The 20,802-nt window shown below is 37.4% G+C and overlaps 1 protein-coding gene and 1 long non-coding RNA gene across 3 annotated transcripts in view; both read left to right on the top strand.

Moving 5' to 3' along the window:
* LOC133524362 (matrix metalloproteinase-2) overlaps window positions 1-20,802 on the top strand; it is a 239,586-nt gene that overhangs the window by 215,644 nt on the left and 3,140 nt on the right. For both annotated transcript variants that reach the window (XM_061860339.1, XM_061860340.1), the window contains exons 6-8: window positions 10,269-10,414; window positions 19,697-19,855; window positions 20,272-20,774. In XM_061860339.1, coding sequence (XP_061716323.1) covers window positions 10,269-10,414; window positions 19,697-19,855; window positions 20,272-20,774 — 808 coding nt within the window. The remainder of the gene's footprint in view (window positions 1-10,268; window positions 10,415-19,696; window positions 19,856-20,271; window positions 20,775-20,802) is intronic.
* LOC133524376 (uncharacterized) lies at window positions 6,384-7,388 on the top strand. The gene is made up of 2 exons (XR_009800365.1): window positions 6,384-6,686; window positions 7,227-7,388. It is a non-coding gene; the product is annotated as an uncharacterized LOC133524376 (long non-coding RNA).

Genomic DNA, 20,802 nt, shown 5'->3' with positions numbered 1-20,802 from the left:
ACAACAACAACCTATCAAAAGCAATCTAATCCTAAACGGATAGTGACACTTGCCGATTGTTACCGGTGTCGTGCTGAAAGGATTAGGCTAAAGATGTGTCAATGGCATCCGTAATTGGATACACCTCGCGTCCAAGGCTTAAGAGGCAGATTATGCCGGGCCCCGACACCAGATGGAGCTCCTGTTAAAATTTGGACGGTGACGCATCATTTTCAATTCAGTGCGTGGGATGTTTCGCTCGGCACTCTATTCAGTTTCGTTGAAATGTACGTGACTCGCAAAATCCGCTTTCGGTCTTATCTATTGGAAAAACGTGCACGTGTAAATAATAATTAAAACAAGGTTACATTTATACAACAAATGAAACAGTGTTAAAATTACGGCACGTAGCTTTTTTTAAGGAATGTTTTGAGGCTTTTCTTTTTCGATCGATAGTTGAAATTTGACATATCAGTCTATAATTTTTAAGTCTATTTATAATTTTAACAAAAATCTTTAATAAACAAAAGCTTAATTTGCTGAGACTTAAAAGTAAATTTTAATGTATTATTTTTCCATAACTTTGCTTTTCAAATAAGTATATAAGTCTACTTTTGTGTAAAAAAATATTAATTTTTTTGTATATCATGTGTACATTGTGCAACGAGGGGTGTAAGTGAAATTTTGGAAGCGAGGGAATTAAAGACCCAAGTTTGCAATATTCTTACCCCCGGAGTTACACACAATGTTTTTCATCACACTTGTGAAGAAAAAACTAAATATTAAACGGATTTTTTCTTAAATACGGTGACATATCAAACATTCGTCAAATCAAACATCGAAGGCACGGACTTATTCGGCATTCAGCCACGATTAAAAATTATGTATAAATATTTTGAACGGCTATTAAATGAATAAAATTAAATATTTTTAAACATACACAAATACATTAAATTATTAACGGCAGTAATTTTAAAGTAAAACTCATTTGCGTTACTTAGTTTGTATAAATTAGTGACATATTTTAAAAAAAAAGTTATAAATCCCTAGAGAATTATAGGTTATTTTTTCACAATCCATATCTCCCGCGGGAACAATATAGGCCTTTGTCCTTCAGTACACCTGCATGAAGGTCTTATACCTTTTTCGAGCAAGTGTAATGAAAAAAAAATATCGATCTAAGTATACTAAAGCGATAATGAGAGCGCGCGATTAGAGTTCGCCCGCGCTCTAAGCCCTGACAAATGACGGAGCGTCCCCGACAGCGGTCGCATATCGAATGAGCGACGGCCAAAGTTTCGCTTATTAAATCGCCGTAGACGACGATATGAGAAAGTCGAGCGACAAAAAGCACCGCGCGGACATATTGCGACCGCCATATTGCGGCCAGCTTCAAAACTTGCAGCGCTAACTTCACTGTGGTCTTGCATATTTTTCCTTTTTTTCTACTGTATCGAAAACGTGAAGCTCTTGATAAGTTGTGGTCACGTGCTAAGTTTATAATTATTAGTTAGCCACCTTAGAACCGACTTTAGTGAACCGCTCTTAATCAAATTCACCCTTTAAAGTTTAAACGTAGCTAAACAGATATATACTCACAATACAGTCGAATATAAAAACGAAATAAAACTATACAAATAACTTTAGGCAGGGGATACTTTCCTCAGTTAAACTCTCTTTCCAAATGTTAATTGGCATTCTCCACGGCCTCGGAAAGCGTAGTAACGCCGCTACGCACGGGCCGCAGGTGCTACGCCACACGTAGCCCTCGTAGCAACTCTCACTGATGCTCGTACAATCACAGCACAATAAAACATAATAATTGACAGTACTTCACTCGAGAGTGACGAAAAATCGGCTAAGTGCGTGTCAGACCACGCATAATAGAAGGTTCCGAACCTTCATACAATACCAAACGCCAAAATAGTTTTAGTGGAAAGTTTTTATAAAGCATATTTTTTTCGCTTTCAGAGCGAATATTTCTAAAATTATTCACTGAATTAAACAGATGGACGGACAAAACCAAACTGTAAGGATTCCGGTATTTTCCATTTTGACTCGGGACACTATATAAAGGGGTAGTTTATTTTAGAAATTTCCACTTAAAGCCTCTAATTTACATTTCTCGTAATTTAACAAAAACTAAGTCATATCATATACAGTTTTTAGTCGATAACTGGACTGTGCGATATGTCGTCAGTGTTGTATACTTCTAATAATTGTTATTGTTATACCCATAATTTGGGCGTTTATATTAGTCCATCGAGTATGCCAACGCGACTGCTTCATAAACCGATTCTACAAAAATTAAGGTGTTTCTACAATATTGTTAAAAGGATTGATAACCGCGGACACGTGGATTATCGCCTCCATACATTATTGACGCGACGCGTAAATGCGACTCTTTACCTGCCATGGATTTTACTCAGCCGTTAACTTATACTACACACTATAAAACTTCCGCGTGCGATATTCAGGAGCTTCCAATAGCTACTCAGATATGTACCCTGCTGCGCTCGATACATACCTGTGTGCGTTTTAGATTCATGTACAGTCAGCATCAAAAGTAGCGAATCAAACAAGGTCTCAAAAGTATCTACCATTCTGTAACAGCTTAACAAAATGTGGTGGTTCTATATGTAGAACAATGAAGACGTTAAAAGATATACTTTTGAACGTAAATTTTATGGATTTATCAATATTTGGAAAAGTTATCCGGAATATCAGATACTTTTGGAGCGTTGTTTCATCCGCTACTATTGATGCTGAACCTACCTACAATAAAACATGGTAGAATTTGGTACACATAATTCAAATAAATTAAATTATTTATGTACTACTTAAAAAAAATATAAAAAAGTATCGGTTTACAGATTGTCTAAATATCGATCATAATTTTATTACTTTGAATGTACACAAGTGTACAAACTAAAACTGCTATTTTTCTTTTTTTATTACCAAATAATGGTAGCAAAATTATTTATGTATTAAATATAGTTTTCATAGGTTACTTCACTTACACACGGTGTTTTTTAAAAGTCCCCTTTTTATTTTAAATTAAAAAATATATTCAAGGCTGCGTTTTTTTACCTTAAATTAAGTAATTTCTCAAAAAAACTGATATTCTCATTAACTCCATTTTGGAGATAATTAATGATTTATTATTATCTGATAAGGCCACTACGAGCGTGTGCGCTTGCCTTTTGGGCCTGTTGACATATGAAAATGAAAATGTTTTGAAAATGTTTTATTTGTTAATAATACAGGGTTCAATTGTAAAGGTTGATTAGTTTTCAATTGTGAACAAAAAATCATTTCACACGAACTGCATTTAATCGAACTAAAAGAACATTGATTGATGTAACATAATTCTTTAACAAGGTGCTATATCAATTTCGGCCGCATAACATCCATACAGCAGTCCATCATCACTGCATCGGCCGCGGATCGCGCCGACACAGCGCATGACCATTATATGCGTCTAGGAGATTTATTGGTCTCATAAACTGTAATATTACCCAAGTAATAAAGGATACGTACAACTTAACTGCGTTCTCCAACTCGCTGGTGATGTAAGTGCAATTACTGCTATAGCGAGTACTCACCGAGACTATAGCAATAATGGCAATAAATCAACGCGCGACTGTATATGTGCAGTACTAGTACATACAAAAGTAGACCCCGTTTTCCTCTCTAATGGAAAATACTTTTACCCAATTTGGTGTATATTAATAAGTTAACCATACCTATGTCGTTCCCTCTTCCATAATGGGAACTACGTTTGTAAAGGAGAATAAGCTGTCCTCCATTATCCTCTTAAGTACCTACTATAATTGACACAGTGTAAATTATGTGTGTTAGTATCTAAACTTTACATACACACAAATATTTACGGAAGATAGGTGTTGGTTAGTGTTAGTTAGTGCTTCTGGGCATTTTCCGCAAGTCGACAACCATTGTGCCTATTTTGCGTGAAACGAGGTAGCGAGCGCTACTCTTACCACCCCAGCTCCTCCACGAAGCCTAGCAATGAATGTTTTTAGGTTTCTAACTGACTCTTTTAGTGTGCACGGAGTTCTTGTGTGAAAGGAGGTCTTATTATTATTACCCCAAGATGATTTCTAGCACTCACCATTAGGATCAAACAAAAACTTTCTAAGATGGATGCATCTGATCAGTTCCTTAGCTTCTCATTGATTAAAGGGTGCAATGTGCTTATTTTATCGATGGAAGCTACATATTTAAATAACTTTAAATAATAAAAAAGAAAATATTTTTTGCCTTGGGTAGGTATTTGTAGACGAGCTAAATTTCTTATAGCTACGCCTGAATTAACCCCAAAGGCCGCTAGTCTTGAAATTCTATCAATAAGGTACATATTATCATTCTTGAAGAGAATCGAACGTCTATACAGGCGTTTCATGCTCGGAACGCCTGAGTGCAACATTATTCACCCCATCGTATACACCTGATAGCACAACTTCCGCACAAAACTCGATACTCTGGCTTGGTTAACATGACGTGAATTATACACAGACTGGTCTTTTCGTTGTTTTGCGTCGCTAAAAATGATTAGATGGGTAGTGGAGTGTCGCGCCGCGCCCCCGGGACGCAAGTTTGATTGCTCCAGCGCCATCGGCTAACTGTTGTTTGTAGGGAAATGAATATATTACTACTCCACCATTTGTTTTCTGCCGATGAAACTTAGTGTAGTCACTTTAATAAAACACAATCCTATTCCATCATTTTTAATTCGTTTAAGGCTTAAGGTGACAGTCCATTTCCAACTGCAGCTGCACTACCGTTGCGATTACTATTTGGCTTCTGCCTGTTAACTGCGGCTCCGCAGGTATAAAACATCTCCATAGTTCCTTTCGTAGTGTCTCTCTTTTATCTGGGAATATGAGTGAGAACGGTATAACCCAGTTCCGACCTTTTCCGTATTGCGTACCTAAATGTATATAGCGTATACCTACATCTATAGATACATGTGGTAGTATAGAAGTAAATAGAAAGAAACAGGAGACAGCCTTCCCTCTTATTTTGCACGCTTTCCCTCTCTCTCGCGCTCCCAGGCACTTCCACAAGGACGTCTCGAAAGCGTAAGGCTTTGTACACAGCAGAGGTTGCAGAGCAGGTTCTCCGAGACGCTCATCAACAGTTTTGGAGTATTTCGAGTAATTGGAGTATTTGGAGTCTTTGAAGTTTCTCGAGTAATTTTAGTGTGTAAGCGCTTGATACACATAATAATTGAAAAAATCGGAGCGCGTTTTAGGAAAATGTGCGATTTGAAGTGCGCTATGTGTACTCTGCCTAAAGATTTCAAATAACGTACAAAGCGCCTCTACCATCGCCCGTTTTAATAGGGAGAATCCCTCGCAGCTGCTCCTGTACAGTAAGAATTTGGTTAGTTTATTCAATTCAATTCAATTCAATTTATTTATTGCAATCATGTTCATTGTATACAGATGTTATATAAACTACAGTCAGTACATGATACCCTGTTAGGGCACAGCAATTTTCTTATGTACTAAATTAACAACTACGACAATGTGTATTTACTTAAACATTAGATGGCCTAAAATGTATTGTTTAAATATTAACTAATCGATATTATTTCATCCTCTAAGTTATCATTTAAATATTCATTCAATGAGTAATAACATTTTTTTAATAAAACAGACTTTATGATTTTAATAAATGTTTTATCACTTTCTAAATTTTTTATGGCATCAGGCAGTTTATTATATATTTTTATGGCCATGACATAAGTGCTGTTGGAATGCTTTTTTATTCTAGAGGCCGGTAGTAATAGTTTGTTTTGGTGTAGTATAAACAAAATAATAATAATAAACCTATAAAGAATCACAATAATAACATGCAATACCCGCTTCCCCTTGATTACGTCCATTTCAAACCGTTATAAAGTTAAATATCAGTGAGCAAAGTGTCTGCCAAATGTTTTTTCGTATCCACGGAGTCGTAATGAATCGAATGGGGGCAATGAGAACCGTGTGCAAATGACTTAGTAGAGTTTTTTTTTCAAACACTTTTACAACTCCGTCCCATGATAATGCAGAGCCCTGAATGTCTGCCTCCTCGATTTTCTTCGTTTCCAAGATATTTGTGACCATGAACCCCAGAGGCAGACGTGTGCAAATAATTTGATACCCCTTTTTTTTTAACAACTTTAATCGGCTGTAACGCGAAAACGCAGCGACGTAGGACCATTATTGACGGGACCAAATCGATTCGTACTGACGTAAACTGCAATCTACCTCGATGTGAAACGTGTGCAAATCATATACCGAAATGCTCGCCACCTCCCTAACTATTACTGCAGCGGCCGACTGCTGCTGCTTGCGGCGTGCAGTCGCGGCAGCGTTCGTCAGTTGACTGTCAAAGTCAATGAATAATGTCACTGTCAGACGTATAAATAAAATTACTAATTTACTTATTTGTATTTTTTACGAGAAGAAGTAAGTGACGATAATGCTACATGGTACACGAAAACGAAAAACAGTTTGCCTTTCTACAAAAGTCACATTCAGTCGAAGGCAGCTACGCAATATTATTAAAAAAACAGATATTGTTGGTGATCGTTTGTTTGCCGATTAAATGAATAACAATTTAACTTCAAATTGAAGAAATACAACCAAATTACTCGAATTAAATGAATGCAGAGGAGAAATATTTCTTCACTTAAGGTAAGTTAACATTTTGAAATTATCTTCCCTATCCTCTTGACTAAATGCGTGACCACCGCACACAGCAACCCGACGAGAGCGGGACTCATGTTGCTCGTGATGGATACGGTATGCGCACTTGATCCACTTGCATCACGTGATCCAGCCAAATCCAGCCGGTGGTCTGCACGTTTTTGGTGGCCTAGTACCGCCTGAATGTAGAAGTCTGCGATAAACGTCCCCTCAAAAAGCTAGGTAGGCTCTTTTATCCCGGGTTTACTTTATTTTTGCAAAGGGATTCGTGGGTTTCGGAGATGGCGATGCGACAAAATAAATTCTCCAATGCAGTCGTTCAGTGTTAGCAAAATATTACAGATTTATCTTTCTGAGTTTTCATATTAAACCAATCTTTCATTAGTTACCTAAAAGTAAAGAATAAACGAATAAATTGATTTGTAAGAGCTATAATTACGCAATTTACACTTAATATTGTCCAGTTTCCTATTTCAAACTAAAGCACAAATTTAAATCTTATAATCGCTCTTGTGTTGCAGCCTGCAGGTGTCCATGGGCGACGGCACTCGTGGTCGTGGCAGATACAGTTTATGACTAGACCATATAAAACTTGATGGGCGAGACAAGAAATCCTTTATGAAGAAAGCTATTTACGTTAGCCAAGGGGCTGATAGAAAGAATATTTAATAAATTAATTGGAATAATAAATATTTTCCTCGTGATGGTGTGATAAAATAAATTCGTGTTGCGCTCTGTAGCAAAGTTTGTTTAACCCTCATGCCTTGAAGTCCCCGCAACTGTCAATACAATTTTATTTTAAAACCGCTGTCGCTTCTCTTGTGGTTCAATTTTGTAATTTTTCTTACGTTTGAGTACCTACCATGTGTGTGTAGCTACCATGAGGTGTTAAACAACAACTTTGCCTTTTGTATTTCTAGGTAATACAACTGAATTATTGCTTCTTTTATCTCAGAAATTTGAAATGACAAAGTGAGAAAGTGTCACGATATTATACACCGTGGGCTGGTAAAACCTGATAGATTTAAAGTTGTATTCTTAATCGCATTTAGAGGCTAAAATATCATACAAATTTTCTGTAATCGGTCTTCTTTCAGAGATAATGGCAATTCTTGCGAAAATTTGTTTCTGCAATAACTTTGTGAAAAACGCCTTTTTCGCTGCGGCGCTGCCTCTATGTGACTTGGTTTAGTCATACCTTCTGACAAACATTACTCAACTAAAAAGAACACTCGCAATTTTGATCTATAGATGAATTAAGAAAACTTTACTTCTTCGTTGTAATGTTTTTTTTTTCGCCAAGATGTAGAAAGAAATAACGTGCTGTGTGCAGAAAATGTCTTTTAAATCGGCTAAAAGAAAAAACAAAATTTTTTTTCCGAATTTTACTAAACATTTTTTGACCCTCAGGAATGCGTGGTTAAGATCTGTCGGATTTTACCAACCCACGGTGTATATTATATGATATTACGACACTTTCACATTTTATCACGCCAAATTCACTGTGCCGCGGTACTGTCAGCGAGAATTCAGTAATTAATCCTGTTAAATATAAGCATCACTGAAACTCCTAAGCACGCCTCCAACTTCAGAAGTGATACATGCGCGTTGCCGACCCTTTAAAAACCTGTACACTTCTTTTTTCAAGAACCCCTACTGTAGACCTTCAGAAAAACCTCGGCAGGGAGCTCATACTAAAGCCGGAGCGCCCGCGGGAGGAAATTCCTCTTAAGCCGCACAGTGCGCGACCATTGTTGCCACTAAAAAATGTAATCTACTATGGTTTCGTAGTATCCTAACACAAATATAGAGGATACAGAGTAAGCTATTTCATTCGAAACATTTTCTCAGTCAAAATCTGGAAAAAGAGAGAAAGAGGAAAGAGAGAGGAAATTGCATACGACCACTCCGTTCAGTCTTAGAATCATCATAGAAATATTATGTTGGCACATTTTTATGCTATGTGTACATGATTGTACGATAATGGTTAGTATACCTACATCGATCTTATTCTAACACATAAGTGCGTCCTGTAATTTAGTAGTAGTAGTAGTAAAACTTTTTATTGTACAAAAATGAACACAAAACAGGAAAAAAAACACTCATCATTAATACAAAGGCGAACTAGTTTTCCAGTTTTTTCACTATTATTAGTTTGTAAATAATTTATATATACATACATACATAGCTACTATCTACTTATTGCCTACCATGAAAATCTTAATTTGAAAATCGTATATTTGCCTCTCTATCGTTCTTGCCCTTTCAAGCTTATAGCTGTTCTCGGAAAACTACGAAAAAAGGAAAGAACTGTTTATTTAATGAATTTATCAGGAAACATTAAAAAAAACAATAAGAGCAACGCCAAGATACAGAGGAACTATCGCGAAACACAGAAACTATCGGGGTTGTTTATCCGCGGGTGTAATAAACTCCTTATATTGTAGTTGTTATATCCTCTTTGCTTAGAGCTACTAATATCTGTGACCAAAGACATTTCTGTAAAGATTTGACGTGCGGTTCGCAGTTGCGGTCGTATGTACACCAAACACTAAAAATCACCATGCTACGTGCAGTCGGTCTTGTCATCATTTTACTATGGAATTTGACAATAACACTGACGCATTCAGGCCGCTGCAGTAATGTCGGAGCAGTAGTGCAGCTGCGGTCGGAAATACGTTAAAATTACCATATTACGTGCAGTCGGTACCGTCATTGATTTTACTATGGAAATTGACAATAACACCGACGCGTTCAGGCCGCTGCAGTAATGTCGGAGCAGTAGTGCAGCTGCGGTCAGAAATGGACTGTCACCTTTATGTAGACGGCGCGCGAACTCGCATGCAAGTAGTTTAGATATATAGAGATTCATTCAATTCATCCAACCGATAAAATACCGTGATCCAATGAAACTCGTATGCGAGTTTTCGCACTGTCTAAATGAGCCGTTAAACTCGAGAAGTTTCCGCTAAATTAGATTCTTAGTTTGATCGGTCGGTACGGGACCTAAATTACCTTTTTCTTAACTTTTTTATGTTCATCACTTTATCTAATCTTGGTTACCTAACCAAGATTTAGGTACCTATATCGTCAGTTAATCATATCTGTTTCCCTTCGTACGCTCTTCTTCTCTTCATCTTATGCAAAACATCACTATATGTAAATGCTATACACGGTGTATCACGAGAAACCCGAAAGATTTTAACCACGCAATTCTGAGGCCAAAAGAAGGAAAAAAAAAATTATTTAGGCCAATTTTTTTTTTCGTTTGATTTTTTTTTAATATAAAAACAAATGTTATTAATAAACTTGTCACTTGAAATGAATTTTGAGTCTTTAAATATGATCAGAATAACACTATTAAAATCTTTCGAGTTTCTTGTGAAACATCGTGTATATACCAACATAAAAGTACGATTACTTATTTGATCGATGTTGTTCAGAAGACAGTAAATATTTGACCAAAGTGTCGGATAGAAATGGTAATTAGACCTTTTTTACAATTCCAAAATCTTTGCAAGAGGTAGCTGGAAATTTAATTCTATGTGACCCGGGTGTTTTTATTTTCAGAGGCCAGCATGGCGATGCGTACGCGTTTGACGGGCGCGGCTCTATCCTGGCGCACGCGTTCTTCCCGGGCAGCGGCCACGGCGGCGACGCGCACTTCGACGACGACGAGCTGTGGCTGCTGCAGCCCAAGAACGAGGATGAAGAAGGTAGTTGTACAAAATAAATACCTACTCGTAGTTGTATTAAGACCAAAGATACATGGATTGAGTAAGATGCGTGAAATCTAAGACAATTTCGGGCTTCGAATTTGACAGGTAAACGAGATGGCTGCATAAATTTTGCGTACGGAAGGAAGGTAAGGAATGGAATCTCCATATACCAAAAAGAGTTATCAAAAAACCTTAAATAGGTGGCGCTACAATACCTAGAATACTTGAAAAAAACCAAATCATAGACAGCGCACTTCACTCCGTAAATAACGCCTAGGTTCTTAGCTACTCTAGCGCTACTCTGGAGAGATTAGGAACTATTATTTATAGCTGACCACTGGACACTTTTGCATAAGTTCTGCCTATGGAGATTGCGTTCCTTAACTCTACCTTCCATAATTTTGCGTAAGTCTGATTGTCAAAAGTTGACGTTTGACAATTCAGTGACCGAGAAACATATGACGCAGTACTGTGCCTTCTGGATTGGATGTCTGGATGGGACGGGATGTCAAAATAAGGAGCACGTTTTTAGGGTTCCGTAGCCAAATGGCAAAAAACGGAACCCTTATAGATTCGTCATGTCCGTCTGTCTGTCCGATTATGTCACAGCCACTTTTTTCCGAAACTGTAAGAGCTATACTGTTCAAACTTAGTAAGTGGATGTATTCTAGGAGCCGCATTAAGATGTTCACACAAAAATAGAAAAAAAAACAATAAATTTTGGGGGTTCCCCATACTTCAAAAAATCTTTTTTCGTCAAACCCATACGTGTGGGGTATCTATGGATAGGTCTTCAAAAATGATATTGAGGTTTCTAATATAATTTTTTTCTAAAATGAATAGTTTGCGCGAGAGACACTCCCAAAGTAGTAAAATGTGTGTCCCCCCCCCCCCCCCCTTAACTTCTAAAATAACAGAATGAAAAAACAAAAAAAAATATATGATATACATTGTCATGCAAACTTCCACCGAAAATTGGTTTGAACGAGATCTAGTAAGTAGTTTTTTTAATACGTCATAAAATTTTAAAAAAAATTTTTGGTCATCAAACCCATACGTGTGGGGTATCTATGGATAGGTCCTTAAAAATGATATTGAGGTTTCTAATATTATTTTTTTCTAAACTGAATAGTTTGCGCGAGAGACACTTCCGAAGTGAAAAAATCTCCCCCCTCCCCCCCTGTAACTTCTAAAATAACAGAATGAAAAATCTAAAAAAAATATATGATATACATTACCATGCAAACTTCCACCGAAAATTGGTTTGAACGAGATCTAGTGAGTAGTTTTTTTTTAATACGTCATAAAATTTTAAAAAATATGTTTTTTTCATCAAACCCTTACGTGTGGGGTATCTATGGATAGGTCTTCAAAAATGATATTTAGGTTCCTAATATCATTTTTTTCTAAACTGAATAGTTTGCGCGAGAGACACTTCCAAAGTGAAAAAATGTGTGTGTCCCCCCCCCCCCCTGTAACTTCTAAAATTACAGAATGAAAAATCTAAAAAAATATATATGATATACATTACTATGCAAACTTCCACCGAAAATTGGTTTGAACGAGATCTAGTTAGTAGTTTTTTTAATAAGTCATAACATAAAAATATATTTTTTTTTTCATCAAACCCATACGTGTGGGGTATCTACGGATAGGTCTTCAAAAATGATATTGAGGCTTCTAATATCATTTTTTTTCTAAACTGAATAGTTTGCGCGAGAGACACTTCCAAAGTGGTAAAATGTGTGTCCAAAGTGGTAAAATGTTGAACGAGATCTAGTAAGTAGATTTTTTTTAATACGTCATAAATGGTACGGAACCCTGCATGCGCGAGTCCGACTCGCACTTGGCCGCTTTTTTTCTTAGACTTTACCTCTATTAAAATCAATTCTCTTCTCTCTTGATTAAGACACAAAGCTCTAAAGACTAAATAGAATGTATGTAACAGCAATAGATAATCTCAAGCTGAACATTTTCCAGTAAATGTCTGAATTATTTTACTTACGAGTATACCTAGTCCTTAGCCGCACTATCCCAGCGAACTTCCGGCCGGAAGGTACCGAATCATCGGCTCATTTGAGTATACTTAGGTCTACCCATACAAATACCTCATAAGTGATATATGCATGCAAAATCCACAAAATCATATTATAGCGTCAAACACATTTTTACATAGCAATGTTTAGTAATTCCGCTGGCTCGCGACTATTAACAACTGCTTCAGGCGCAACAACCCGCCCTTAAGAGGCTGTCAACACCCAATGTCCTTGAAATTGATGTTACTTAAACAGTTTTTTAAGAAAGGCTATTTGTTTTAGTCAAGTAAGAAAAATATATGTTCATATTAATTATATTTCAAAGACCGTGGTTGTACTCGATACATGATTGAACGAAATCGGCTCGATAGAAAATAATTGCAAAGATTGGTCTTAAAATCACAATTAAACGGTTTTATGTCTTTATTGTTTTGACTTATGGGTCTGCAATTAAAATCACAATTTCAAAACATTTATATCTAAACCGTGGTTGAGTAAAATATTACACTAATAATCCACTTTTTTTATTTAAATATTTTTCTTATTATTCCCTTGCCCAGGCCCAGTAACATGCGACAGTGCTATCTCATTTACTCCGATACAAATAGACAGTGTGCGCGCTTTAGGTATTGACAGGCTCTTAAACAGAATTTAATCATTACTTACATAAAAAAGTAGGCACAGCAAGCAGCCACGAAAGTTTCACTTAATTAGAATTGCGCCAGTAGTTCCATGAAAAGTTAACACATTGTAACGTTCGGAAATGAGAATGTCGCGGTCAGCGATGTTTGACATGCAAATGGCGGGGCGAGTTGGCGAGCGCTAGTTCGCACCTTCGCGTTTACACAATACGTACTATGGAGCCTACCCTAAATAAATGCAACAATATACATATCTAAACGCTGGAGATAGCTACCTACCTACTTACGTCGTGGGTTTACCAGAAATATATACTTGAAACCACACAGTTCAAAATCTAGTTCCACCAATGATTAAGCTATTGTGAAAATCTGATACTAAGTGTAATGCTATGGAGTATAAAATTAGTTCCAGTTTCAACTCGTCCACTGTTGCCATGTTATTACTGAAATATTTTAATACATGTTACTCCGACAGCAGTGAACAAGTTTCTGCCACAGGGAATACCTTAGCATAAATCGATACTCTATTTACTAGTTTTCTCATCTATACGACCCTTAACACGTCATACTAATTTACTCCGAACCTCAGAGCGATCAAATATTGTAGCAACGTATAATAGTCCGAGCGAGTTTCCTACTGGTTTCCTACTATTACCGTTTTTGATCACGCTTTGTCGCAGAGCGCCGTTTCAACGTCTAAATATAAATGTCGAAATTTGAACGCCACGCCTATTTTAGATAGGTAGATTACAATAGAATGTTAATTCACTGGACACTGCAAACACCACCCAGCAGGCGGCGCAGCCGCGCAAACATGCGTTCTGCGATTACCATGTGCGTACTGAACAACGGCCAGCGCCGGATTGTGTCCGCCCACCCATGTGGAAATATCCACCTCTGGCTCGCGTTTGCTGAACTTGACATTTTAGCCAGACAGGTAGCCCGCGTCGATTCGTTAAAATTTCAACGGTGTAATGCATTTTTTGCATTCGATTTAACCCTTTGAACGCTAAAGCTTTTATCAATTTTCGCTCAACACCTACGAGAAAAATACTTACTTATATTTTATATATTTGTTCTTCGAAGTCACATGTCGGTAGTTGAGAATTGTGCACCCACCCTAGATTATTAATAAACAGTCTTGAAGTCCAACTCGAGTATCATTGACGCCTACCCTGACATGGCGCAGCCGGAAATTATTTAAATGGTTCAAACAAAGATAAAATAGTATAAAAAGTTAAAATATTTAATTAACAGGACTCAGTTGTTTATATACTAATATGGAAACAGTGCTTACGCCTCCGTTACCGTTTACTTATGATCAAAGTTTATTGAACATTACTACGGGCAGTTTAAGTGATAGTTGGAAAAAATGGAGTAAGGGATTTACAATATATTTCGACGCGTGTGAACTTTCTAAAAAAACATCGGCCATACAAATAAATATATTGCTTCATATAGTGGGTGAACAGTGCAGGGAATTGTATGAACAACTAAATGTGAAGTGTACTACGGTAGAACAGGTTTTGGACGAATTTAAAAAATATTTTGATCAAAAGAAAAACTTAACGGTTGAGAGGCATCGATTTTTTACGCGAAATCAGGCAGAAAGTGAAACAATTGAACAATATGTGTTTGATTTAAAGAAATTATCAACTTCATGTGAGTTTGGAACTTTATGTGATTCCTTAATTAAGGATAGGTTGATATGTGGCATCGCGAGCAAAGCTATTCGGGAGAGATTATTACGTGAAGCCGACTTGACTTTAGAACAAGCTATGGAGATTTGTCGAGCGGCTATAGTATCTAAAGTGTATTCGGAAAAAATTGTTGAAGACTCGCGAGAGAAATCGGTACATAACATAACGACGGGTGACAACAACAATTCATTGCAAGATAATAATGTATGGCAAATATCACAAAGAGGAGGTTACGGTCGTGGCCGTGGACGGTTCGCGGGGTCGCGAGGCGGCCGCGGCGCCGCCGCTGGGCGCGGCGCGGGAGCTTGGAGCAGGAGCGGTTGGCGCGCGCAGGACTCGACCGTGTCGGCGCGAGCGGCGGCTGGCGCGGGCGGGAGCGCCGCTGGTGCTCGTAGTGCGGCGCATAACGTGTATAATAACAGTACTCGTTGTTGTAACAAATGTGGTACAACGCACGGAAACTATGCGTGCCCAGCGTATGGGAAACGTTGTTTACGGTGTTCGCGCATGAATCACTTTTCGCGTATGTGTGGCGTATATCAAATTGAGGAGTCGGACCAACAGGTAATATATTGTCTTAATAATGAGATAGATGAATGGTCGATTGTTTTAAATATTAATAGCCATAATTTAAGGTTTAAACTTGATACGGGAGCCGAAGTTAATGTTTTGCCATTACGCTACTTATCTCAAGTTGGTTTAAGCAAAGAAAATTTAATGGTTACCACGTCGCGGCTTCACGGTTATTCTGGAAAGAACTTGGATGTTCTAGGCAAATGTTTTTTGAAAGTGGTATATAAAGATAATGTATATTTTTTGGAATTTAAAGTGGTGGATGTGCCGTCCTCTCCTGTATTAGGTAAATATGATTGCAAGGTAATGAATTTGGTGAAAAGAGTATTTGCAGTGAGTGAAATGGAGCAATTGAACTCTCCGGCTTTTGTTACGGAATATAAAGATGTATTTCAGGGTATAGGTTGTTTGCCTGGTAGTTATAAAATTAGAGTGAATCGCGAATGCAAGCCTGTGGTGCACGCTCCAAGAAAGGTACCAATACCATTGCGAGAAAAACTAAAGGCAAAGTTAGAAGATATGGAGCGACAAGATATCATAGCAAAGGTTGAGGGCCCTACTGATTGGGTCAACAGCATGACTATAGTAAAAAAACCAAATGGAGATCTTAGGATATGTTTAGACCCGAAAGAATTGAATCAAGCTATAAAACGAGAACACTTTAGGTTGCCTACGTTAGACGAAATAGTTTCGAATTTGTCAGGGGCTCAGTATTTTAGCACATTAGATGCTACTAATGGTTTTTGGCAAGTAAAAATAGAAAATAGTGATCTTTGCACTTTTAATACACCGTTTGGGAGATATAAGTTTCTACGTATGCCCTATGGAATATCGTCTGCGTGTGAGGTTTTCCATCGCAAAATATATGAGAATTTTGACGATATCGAAGGAGTTTGTATGTATGTAGATGACATTTTAGTCTTTGCAAAAACGAAATCTGAGCATGATGAGAGGTTGAGACAGGTATTAGAGAGATGTCGTAAAATTAATCTAAAATTAAATTTTGCTAAGTGTAAATTTGGTCTTGAGGAAATTAAATACTTAGGACATAAAATTACGAGGAAAGGTCTATACCCAGATGATAGTCATATCTCGGCTATTATTAATATGCCTAGGCCACAGAACAGTAAGGACGTTGAACGTTTGTTAGGACTAACAACGTACGTGGGTAACTTCATACCTAATCTTTCTAATAAAACCGAACCACCACCGAAATTGGAATGAGAGACATGAAAACACATGGAATATCATAAAAAAATGTTTGTCCGAAAAACCAGTGCTGCAATATTACAGTATGTCTAAGCCCATAAAACTTTCAGTAGATGCGAGTAAGAGTGGCCTGGGATGTGTACTTTTACAAGATGGTCTGCCCGTGTGTTATGCCTCAAAGGCACTTACAAAAACTGAGCAGAGATACGCACAAATAGAGAAAGAGTTATATGCATGCGTATACGCATGTGAGAAGTTTTATGGTTATATTTATGGGCGCTCAGATATAACGATTGAAACTGATCATAAGCCCCTGTTGAGTATAATAAAAAAAACCGATTGTGGATGCCCCACCCAGGTTACAGCGCATGCTATTAAGGCTCCAACCATATTCGTTTCAGCTGGTTTACAAACCAGGCAAGCAGTTGCATATCGCGGACGCGTTATCGCGCGCCTACGAGCCGCCCGCGGCCTCTTCCAGTGATCATCATGACCTGCAAGACGAACTTACAGAGGCGGTGCACACAGTGTGTGCATACAATGAGCTAACTGATACGCACTATTTAATACTACAAAAAGAAACAGATAGTGATAGTGAGATGCAGCTGTTAAGAAAGTATATTAGAAAAGGATGGCCAGAAGAAAAAAAAAGACGTAGAAGATGTTGTGAAGCCGTATTGGCAATACAGAGAGGATTTAACAGAAGGAAATGGATTATTATGGAAAGGATGTCGAATAATAATACCTAAAAAGTTACGCGGTGACATGCTTCAAAAGATACATTATGCGCATTTTGGCCTTGAAAAGTGTTTGTTAAGAGCGCGAGAGTTATTGTTTTGGCCCGAAATAAACAATCAATTAAAAAACTTTATATCAAATTGCCAAGCGTGTTTAACATTTAGAAAAAACAACACAAAAGAAAAACTAATTCCACACGAAGTACCAAAGAGACCATGGTCTAAAATAGGTATTGACATGTTTCATATCAATCGAAAAAATTACTTACTGATTGTCGATTATTATACCAAATACGTGGAGGTACGCGAAATGCGTAGCACACTCTCTCACGCGATAATAGATGAGTTAAAATGTATATTTAGTAGTCACGGAATACCCGAGATAATTATGTCTGACGGAGGACCTCAATTTGTTTCACGTGAATTTAGTAATTTTGCAAATGAATGGCAATTTAATCACGTACGCTCTTCTCCTCACTATGCCCAGTCCAATGGACAATCAGAACGCAGCATTCAGGTAATAAAAAATATTATAAAAAAATGCACCTATACGTCGACCGATTTTCGCCTAGCCTTGCTAGAATATCTTAATACACCAATTAGCGAATACTTACCCTCTCCGGCAGAATTACTTCAAAATAGAAAATTACGTAGCATTCTACCACTACGCGAAACAGTCCTAGATGCGACAGTTAATCACAGCGTTAGGAACAGATTAATTGACCGTCAAAATAAATATAAAATGTATTACGACATGAACGCAAAAAACTTATCTCCCTTAAAAGTAGGGCAAAAAGTAAAGGTAAGGCATGACAATAACAGCATTTGGATAAGCGGTACGGTTAGTAAAATTTTAAGAGATCGGTCATATCAAATATTAATGGGAAACGGTAATAAAATAATACGGAATAGACGTCACATCATACCGGACTCCCCGCACCGTCCGGAAACCGATCCGGAGTATGGGTTCGATTACGACCACATTCTTCCGCCGCAAATGCAATTCACATCAACTTCGGTTCCCAATTCAAATATTATTAATGTAAACACAAACCAAACTGATTCTTATGTAACTCGTTCCGGCAGGACAGTGATACCTCCCAATAGATGGGGCAATTGGAGTACATAACTGGAATTCAAGTATACCTGCCTGTTGGAGACCTGCCTGCCTAATAGGTTGTTAAAATAAGTAAAAGTGAATACTCAAATATACTAAGATAATCGTTTAGTAGATTAATTTGTCAATTTCGATAAATTTAAGTAAAATATTATATTTGATGTTTATTTAGGTATGCATGCATTATGTAAAAAAAAAAAAGATAGTACCTAATAATAAACAAACATTTAATATTGTATAAATAAAATAAAATGTTAGAAAGTTAAAAAAGTATGAACAATGAAATATAATGATAAGATATGTACTTCATAAAAACAAGTAAGTAGGTACCTAAATAATGTTCACTATTAAAATTGTATATCGAAATTCAATAAATACTTATTTTATTAGTAAAATTGTAAAAGTAGAATAATGTATTTAGTAAAAACTAAAAATTATATAATATACAAATGTTATCCAAATAACTAATAATATTGTATAGGTTCTTTACAATCTATGGAAAAGCATAGGTTTGTTTAAAGTACTAGGTTAATAAAATTAAGATAATGCATGCTTCTTTTAAGTATGTTGTTTTCTTATTTTTGATTTTAAGAAGGAAGATGTCGGTAGTTGAGAATTGTGCACCCACCCTAGATTATTAATAAACAGTCTTGAAGTCCAACTCGAGTATCATTGACGCCTACCCTAACTTAAACACTATCAAGCGAATACGTTTTTTGATATCGCTTTGGAATCTGTTTAAAATGTATGTATGTATGTTAATGTTTGACGACCGGCCTGGCCTAGTGGATAGTGACCCTGCCTATGAAGCCGATGGTCCCGGGTTCAAATCCTGGTAAGGGCATTTATTCGTGTGATGAGCATGGATATTTGTTCCTGAGTCATGGGTGTTTTATATGTATTTAAGTATTTATAAATATGTATATATTATATATATCGTTGTCTAAGTACCCTCAACACAAGCCTTATTGAGCTTACTGTGGGACTTAGTCAATTTGTGTAATTATGTTCTATAATATTTATTTATTTATTATTTATTAATGTATGTGTGTGTAATGTATGTGTGTTGTATGTATGTTGTATGTGTGTGTAGTTCTTGAATATACGAGTGAGGATATAATGCATTAATAATGTATTCAGTTATGTTAGATACCATTAAACACATCTACCTAATTATTATGATTATAAAGATAGACAAACTAAAATTAAAAAAAATACAGATATGTATAGGTACCTGTTTTTCTTAAGTAAAAACATTATTTCCAGGGACATCGCTGTTTGCGGTGGCCGCGCACGAGTTCGGGCACTCGCTGGGGCTCAGCCACAGCGCCGTGAAGGGCGCGCTCATGTTCCCGTGGTACCAGGGCATCCAGCCCAACTTCGTGCTCCCGGCCGACGACCGGAATGGCATTCAACAAATGTATGGTGAGTAAAAGCCAAATAAAATCAATTTGTCAATCCCAAATGGAATTTTGATTTTAAAGTAACTCGGACCTTCTAGCTCCGCCCTATGCATATCTGTTTTATTGGTTATGCTTTAAATAATATTAGTGTGCGAGTACTTTAAACAATATTATAAACGTCGTATAAAAAATAGCTTTGTATGACTTCAAATGCCGCCGCTACTGACACATATTGCTACAACAGTAGAAAATGCTGCTACGTGCTACGACGTGCTACGCGATATACTCCAAGGACTCAAATGGATTAAGCACCTAATTGCAAGTCATATATGCTAGACAGCTACAATAAACTTTAAACACCCATTCCTATTTACTATTAACGTACATAGAGTTAACGTCAAGGTTGTTAAAATTTTATCTTGTTTTGTCTTTCTTCAGGCCCAAAAGAAAAGAGAGTATGGGGCAAAATACCTAACTGGACGCCACCTAGGAGAACGCCTCCAACGACTACAACAACTACCACTACTACAACTAGACGGCCACATCATCATCACCCCCACCACAATCCTAATTGGCCTCACTACCATCCCCAAAATCCTACATACCCTACTTACTACCCCGAGAAACCACAGCGACCTTACATACCCGAGCGGCCTCATCGGAATTCTAGCGAGGAGTACCCGCAGCGTCCGCACCCACGTCCGCGCCCTCCACCCCCGACTACCCGCCCGACCACCTACCGACCCCGCTACCCGACCACTCGACCCGAGTACCCTACCTATCCGAGACAGAACCCTACCCGACCGTATCCGAATAAACCAGCGTATCATCCCGAGAAACCTACGGTTAAGCCGACGCCTTCCGACAAACCAGATACATGCGACACCAGCTATGACGCCGTGGCACTTATACGTGGAGAACTGTTCATATTCAAGAATAGAGTAAGTACTAGCTTTATTCAATCACAAT

The sequence above is a fragment of the Cydia pomonella genome, chromosome 13 (genome assembly GCF_033807575.1).
Source record: "Cydia pomonella isolate Wapato2018A chromosome 13, ilCydPomo1, whole genome shotgun sequence".
Classification (NCBI taxonomy): Eukaryota; Metazoa; Arthropoda; class Insecta; order Lepidoptera; family Tortricidae; genus Cydia; species Cydia pomonella.
The sequence above is the reverse complement of the archived record's forward strand: the minus strand, read 5'-3'. Positions and strand labels throughout refer to the sequence as shown.